Raw genomic sequence first — 7582 nt, forward strand, 5'->3', positions numbered from 1 at the left:
TGGAAGACATACCAAAAAAACCCCAAACTTTAATTTTAATAAGACCGTGGATAATCTTTTCTTTTGAATAAAAATGTGAAAGTTTGAAGTAGTGGCTTCTAATTAATGGAATAACACAAAAAACCCGATTTATTTTGGGCGATCTAGATAAATCTGATCTACTTCGTGCAGAACAAAAGAGTGAAAAATAGTTTCTTCACTTTTCTTCTTTTATGTTTCACTATAAAATTTGGCATATATCAACATTTTTTTCTTATCATTATAATACATACATTGAAAGCAAGTTATCACACAGTAGGAGAGAGCATAGGGATAATCTGGGGAGAAAGTATATTATTACTGTTCACTCTATATATGGCTTTTGTAATATAATGTGGATGGGAAGAAACATGATATTCACAAAAAAAAAAATTTAAAGAGAATTCCAGAACAGGTCCAAATCATAAATAATTTCATTGATTTTAACAGAACTGCTGTGGATCTACAACCTTTCACCCTCAGGACTGATGATATTCTTCTTAGAAATGAAAATACACGTGCCAAAATGAAAACCACACAGATGATGCAAAAAATGTCCATATGATGGCACCATCACCTAAAGTTAGAACGAGGGTGAAGCTTGACTTCTCTGAGAAGACCGTTAGCTTCTCTAACTAAAATATGGTTTTCACACGGTGCTCCTAAATAGAAATCTGAGTATAATGGAGTGGGAAGTATTGTGACGTTTCCCTCACAAAGTTTTCTTTGCATGTCTACATTAATAAAAAAAAAAATAATTCAAGTGACAGTAAATACCTCTGCCTTCTGAATGGTCAAGTAACTGTGGCATTACATTCAAAAATTCTTCAGGTTTTCTGCTTAGTAAATATATTTCAAATCCTTTACTCACAATCTAGCTTCTTACTATGTAATTCATATATGAGCGGAGCAGAAGAGAAAGAAAGGTATTTTAAAAACCATGAACAATAATGTGTTATTGCGTTTCATAAGCCTGTATTTTACATAGGCTTTCAAAATCTGTTTTGATAGAACGTCCTTTCAGAGTTGCAAATCCTCACTATTCTTTCATCAATGGAGAAATATACCTAGATATATACCTTCCCACGATTTAAAACATTTTTTAACACTCTGACTTTGGTGACTCCAGCTCTTCACCACCATCTCAGTCCCACAGTCTTCCATTATGCCATGTAATTCAAGAATGCTCTATAACATGCTAAGGAGCATCATAACAATTGACAAATAATTATTTGTAGGGACATCTGTAGCAAGCAAATACAAAGCAGGCCATATAGTGTCATGGCTGATTCTGAAGTCATTTGTAGGCTACCCATCGATAATATCCAACACATAACATCAACTTCAATTACCAGACTTTCATTACACCAAGATTGAAAACAATCTTTCAAGGTTTATTCTACATGACCTATATGTAATGCGCAACTCAAAAGTGCTTTCAGTGTGCTTATGTTAGGCTCTGGTAAGCGTGCAAACACTTGTATTTGTTCCTAAAGCAAGTAGACTTGCTGAAGTCAATATCCTCATTGCACCACACCTATCAGCACTTGAGATCAGACTGGGGGGCATGCCTACTATAGTCAGCTATCAAAACACTAAAAAAGACAAAAAAATATATTCAACATCATGATAATTTAGCTTTGCAAATCTGTACGTGCAATGTGGAAACCTAATGACCCACTTGAAGACTGAAATTAAAACATCTATAGGATTACAAGTCCATAATGCAATAATGATCAAGAAATAAAATAGATAATGTAAGATACAGAGAGGACTGAAAATGTATAATTAAACAAGAAACCTAAGCTGTTTTATCAACATATCCTGCAATTGTGATCTGAATCAGAAAATGAGAAGGAATAATGAAACCATATTTTAAATAAATAGTCATGCAAGCACAACCCTGGTATCAAAGGTTTGATTTCTAACATAAAGATGTCAGCGAAGAACTGAAAGTATTTTGAGCAACTTATCTGCAGTTTAATAAAAACGTGGAGGAGGGGAAAAGATGAAAAAAGATGTGATGATTACAGGAAATAAAAGAGGGAAGGGAAAAATAGGTGGGGGAAGAATAAGATGTTGGAAGATACTGTAAAGCTGGTTGTCTGGCTTCTGCTATTACTATATTAAGATCCAGCAACAAACACAAACATAGAAAGGGAATAAGAAAAAGAACAGAAGACAGAAATAATAAAGACAAGAGGGACAAAGCACTGTAGATTATATTGACCATGGGACATGTGTCAGAGAATGATTTAAGTACTAAGTAACATTTCATTCACTACAGTTTTAGACTAACCACTTGAAAAAGGATATGAATGTACCAAAATCTTAATAGCTATTTTTCTAAGAGGATTGAAAGGAGTTAACATATACAGGGCAGAGGTGGCACTGAATCGGAATATTGCCTTCCCTTTATTCAATACTATAAAGGTCTGGAAAAAGAAACACAGAATGAAAAATGGCATTTAGACGATACCAAGTTATGAACAAGTTACAGGTTCAAATGCAGAATCATTTTAATTTCATCATTAATCATATTTGGTCAAACTCTCATTCCATTTACGCCTCTCTCAGAATCACAATCACCTTGGTCCAGTGCACACGTAGTAGAGTGCAGCCAAATTACAGTAAATATAATTGCATTAAATCATTTTAACAAGTTTATTTAGTTGAGTTTATTTATTAATCCTGATACTGCTAGAAAGCAAAGACAGGTATATAAGGTACAAATGTACACAATACTCAAAGAATTAGTATACTTTTTGTACCTTATAACATATCCACTGAGGTATGTAACTTTAAAAAGAAAATGAGAGCCTTTAAAACCTCAACATTCCCTGAATCAAATAACCAGCATTAATTATCACATCAAAGTACTAAGACAATAGTAGTACAAAGCAGTAGTACTTTCATCTCCATGAAAATAAGGAAATGGAGAATAAGGAAATCCAGTAACCAGATTTTCAACATAACACTAATGTACTGAATAGTTTTTCCTGTACTCTAAGAAAATAATAATATATTGCTTCTCTATTCAACTGTTTCTTGTAAGAGTTTCATACCTGCAATGCTATTTTTCTTAAGTCATGCTTTACTTTTACCTAATGCAGAATTCAATAATCCATGTATTTTCACTGTCTCTCCACAGTATCAGCAATAACTCATGCACACTACCAACATTAAAAAAAGCATTTAGAAGTATAATAGTTTTCCTAAAACCTGGGAAATAAAGAATAACAAAGCCTTTCTTTAACATGCAGTAAGTTTTAAAATTAGATTCCCATGCATTTGGGGAAATTCGTATCTATCGCTAACATCACTTCTTCGTACATGTGGGTGAAAGTTCATGCTCACTGAAGGTAACTGGATCTAGCTAACATTGTGCAAGTCTTGAAAAATTGTCAATTCATAAAAAGCCCAAAGGGAACGTAAGCCATGCAAACCTGGAGCACAGCCAGTAACCATGATCTGCCGCAGCTGGAATCAGAGGGCAGCATCTGTAAAGATTATGTGCTACTTTCTGAGCAGGTGTGTCAAATACAGCAGCTGACATCCTGAAAACACAATGCCTCCCTTGTCCAAAATCATAAATTTTGTTGCTGGCAACCTGAACATATTTGCATTCCCAGATACCACTCGGTACTCAAGCCATAGTTTGGTCCTTTATTGTAGAGGAAAAAGGATTAGTCTGTAATGTATTCTTCGCTACCTTTGCTTTTCACCTCTATTACTATTCTTTCTGAAGTTAAAGAAAATAGGCCCTCAAATCAGAGTTTTTCATGTTTTCCATTCCCTTTACTCTAAAAAAAACCTCTGATGAAGCAACATTTGTGCGATGATGACTCACCAGGATGTATTAAAAAATTAAAATGGAGCCTGATCTAAACAAGGGTGTTCAAAGACATGCAAAGAACACCAAGAAAAATAGTAGGAGAAATTATGATTGCAATGCATGTCTAGTTTGGAGTCTTACAACTTCTACTACAAACCACTATGCTTTTGGAAAAGATCAAGATAATTGCTATATACTTCTCAATCAGGAACAAGCAATTCAGCAGAATTTTACTTCATGTCCACGCTCAGTTTTGCAATTACTTTTTTAGTTTCCAAAGCATGATAATACATGTACTAACTTCAGGATGTCCAGCAATGAATTTAGATTTCTACTACTGCAGAGCTGGGAAAGAAGGAAGCAAAGGGATCAGCACTTTGACCCAAATTCCATTTGCCCTACTTCCAGACTCCAACAGGGTAAATCATTTGAGTAAAGGGAGCAGAACAACCTCACTTTCCATTTTAACACACAGTTCTTCATAGCATGAATTGCGTTTTAGAAATTCTGCAATGAACATTTAAAGAATTAAGGTTTTTTAAAAGCTGTTCTATCTGTTTAGTTTATCACAGGATGCCTTTTCAATATTGTTTCAACATATTAGTGATGAGGCATAACCCCAATTCCTGAAGGAAATATCATTGATTGTATTTTTACTTAGTGCAAGTCTAACTCCTAACAATTATCGCGGGTTTTATTCTGTCTTCTTTGAAGTAATTTTTTTGTTTGTTTGTTTTCATGTTGTGTTTTTTTTTTTTTTTTTTAAAAATCACTTGTTTTTATTGACTGGCTAATACTCATGGGAAAGAAAAGAGAGTACAAGGAAAAATAACCTATGAAGACAGAACAAAAAAACCCCGATAAATTTCCTCTTTACTGGTAAAATAATGATGGCACACTCTATATAATGCCAAAACCTGAAAGACTGGAATTCTGGAGGAAACCCAAGGCCATCTGGTCAAAAGTTTAAAGTTCAGCACTTTTGTGCTTGGCCACACCAGTTGTTGTTGGTAATTTAAATAAAGTTAATTTAAAAAAAAAAAATTAACATCTCTATAAAATACTTTTAAAATTACCTATCATTCTGTTGACACTCCAAGAGGGATTCCTACCTCCTCTTTATTTATGTCCCTCTTTGATAACAATCATAGAACAATAAAAATCTGGGTATGGAAAATTTTTTAGCCAGACTAATTCAGATATACGATGCCTCTACAGAGTACAAAATGGAAGAGGATGATTTTCAGCATATCTCGATAAAATACCTTCCCAGCAACAAGAGAATGCAACCTAGGCTTTCCTCATGACAGTGAAGAAAGCTAGTGAGAACACGTCTAGCTACCTTTGAGACGGGTTTCATAGTGAAGATCTGCTCCTTTCACATCTGTAATACATGAATTAATAAAATAACAATTCTAAGGATAACCCCTGTGCTACTTCTTCAATTCTTCTGTGTCTAAAACACTGAGAGTTACAAATTTTAATAAAATGCCAGATATATTAAAATAAACCTAAACACATCTCTACGACTGACCAGGTCCCACAAAATTTCATTACTAACTTCTGTTCTTACAGATGAGATTTCTGCAAATGAAATCAGTTGCTGGTGGAATGTATTATACACAAAGACTGAGTCCAAAATACTGGAAATACTTTGTCTGTGAGAGGGTGCCTTTTATTTTAATCTTCTTGAAGTCTGATAGAAATATACAACACACTCACTTTTTTATTGATATAGTATGGGTCCATGTCTTCCAAGGGCTCGGACACCATTCCTGGAGGTATGTCACCGTAAATAAATGGCAGTGTCTTTCCTGCCTCCAAGTCGCTGTTTGGCTTTGGGCCATCTTCATCATCATCATCTTTGCGTTCTTGTTTGGATTTTTTAGCTTTTTCTTCATTGATACGCTGCTCAATAGCTGCAAGTGATTCTCTTGTGAAATAGCGGAAGCTGTCAGGTCCTGGTGGTACCAGCACTGATTGTGCCATCTTTTCATCCTGCACCTCTTAATTACTGTTTAGCCTCTCTTATAAAAAAGTGCTAAAAGTATAAAAAACAAAAACAAATTTAGAGCAACACAAATAGCTATGAACATTGTAAAGGAATATACCTCCATAGAATTTTCTGGGGGACATCTTGTTAAATTCAGTAGTTGTCATCCAAGAGGAGGCTGCTGTGAAACAGATTTTTTTAATTTGTTTTTATTTCAAGAAAAAACATTTTCCTCTGCAGCTGGCCTCTTAGAGTTGTCTTGAAGGTGTTCATTCTTAAAATACTTAGCTCAAAATTTTCTTAGAGCTTGTGACAATAGATAGCCAATTCTACTGTATTAAAAAAAGGCATATACAATACAGTGATATCTTCTTGCCTTTATCAAGGGTAATGCTATCTGTTCCAGTGAATAAAGTAGGAGATATTTTCCACCACATTCAATGTGAGGAATCAACAGTTCAGAAGTGTTTCTGGTTCAGTGTCGAGGAGTGAGACTCCAGACAATTCACCTCCTTATTATCCTGATAGCTGCACCATGGAACAACCCCCATCCCACCCCAACACCCCCCACCAGCTATAATGGCTAGAAATAACTCCTAGAATCCACTACTGCTGCTTAAGAGCAGAGGGATCAGTTGAAAGCAATGTGAGATGCTCCTTCTCTTTTGGGTACAAATATGCTGCCTTTGCAGAGCTGCCAGCTCAGGAAACAAGGTTCAGGCATAAGCACCTGTATTCAGATCCCCTGCCTGGCAACACACTGTGCACTGAAAGAACTGCTGAATTAAACAAAAATTATTTTTAACCATTACATACTGCATTTAGATCTTTTACGACTGATACTGTCTCAATTGTATATATTTTTCACAGTTTTCACTAACAAGGGCAGAACCATCTCTTCTTAATGTCTCCAGACAGTTCAGTTAGAAAGTACAACTGGAAAATACTCCCAGAGCAAATACTTTGATCTGAAATCACAAGCAGGATCTGTGCTGTAGCATTGAAGAATTTTTCCCGAGTCCTTCTCCTGAGTAAGCATAGGAAAAATACAGCACATGCAAAAACAATTAATGACTTCTGAGTAAGACAATATACTCAAAAAACACTTAGCAAATTAAAACGATACAATAGTTAGAATAGAAGCAGCATGATCCTATTTTACTGCCTTGTTAAATACATATACTACAGCATGGCTGCAACAAATTTGTATTTTTGAAGCCTGCTGAATAAACTGCAACACGATGCTTTCTCCTCCTTTTCAACTACATATGCACATAGCCCTGTATACCTACACAGACATCCATGCACACACAGCCCCAACTCCTGCGGGTCTCCCTATGAGCATGCTCTTCCATTGCGGGCAAATGCACCTGGTGCATTCTGTCATGGATGGTTTGTAGCAAAATGCTGCTCGAAGCTGCACTGACTAGTAGCAGCAGAAGGGTTAATTAGGAAAATAAAAGTGGTCCTGCAGCAGAATCCTGTTAGATTGGATTATTAATTACAGGAAAATAAAAAGGCATAATCTTGTTTTAATATTTCAGGAAACGATTAAAAATTCATTACCAATGAGGAATCTTGCACTTATGTGGATTTGGAACGGCACCAAGGAAGACTGCAGCTAAAATTTCATCATGTCTTTTCATTTTTCTTTCTTTCTTTTTTTTTTTCTTTTTTTTTTTTTTTTTAAATTCTCCGTCTACAGACCACACCTAACTTCCTGTTGAAGGATCCTG

At 35.3% G+C, this 7582-nt stretch overlaps 1 protein-coding gene across 1 annotated transcript in view; it reads right to left on the minus strand.

Moving 5' to 3' along the window:
• LOC104496594 (sodium channel protein type 2 subunit alpha) overlaps positions 1-5842 on the minus strand; it is a gene marked incomplete at its 3' end in the record, with an annotated part of 53757 nt that extends 47915 nt beyond the window's left edge. Inside the window, exons 1-2 of the mRNA XM_010139734.1 lie at positions 5576-5842; positions 2335-2453 (exon numbers count right to left, since the gene is read on the minus strand). Coding sequence (XP_010138036.1) covers positions 2335-2453; positions 5576-5842 — 386 coding nt within the window. The remainder of the gene's footprint in view (positions 1-2334; positions 2454-5575) is intronic.
• Positions 5843-7582: the final 1740 nt, after the last annotated feature.

Source organism: Buceros rhinoceros, unplaced genomic scaffold (assembly GCF_000710305.1).
Source record: "Buceros rhinoceros silvestris isolate BGI_N320 unplaced genomic scaffold, ASM71030v1 scaffold12527, whole genome shotgun sequence".
Classification (NCBI taxonomy): Eukaryota; Metazoa; Chordata; class Aves; order Bucerotiformes; family Bucerotidae; genus Buceros; species Buceros rhinoceros.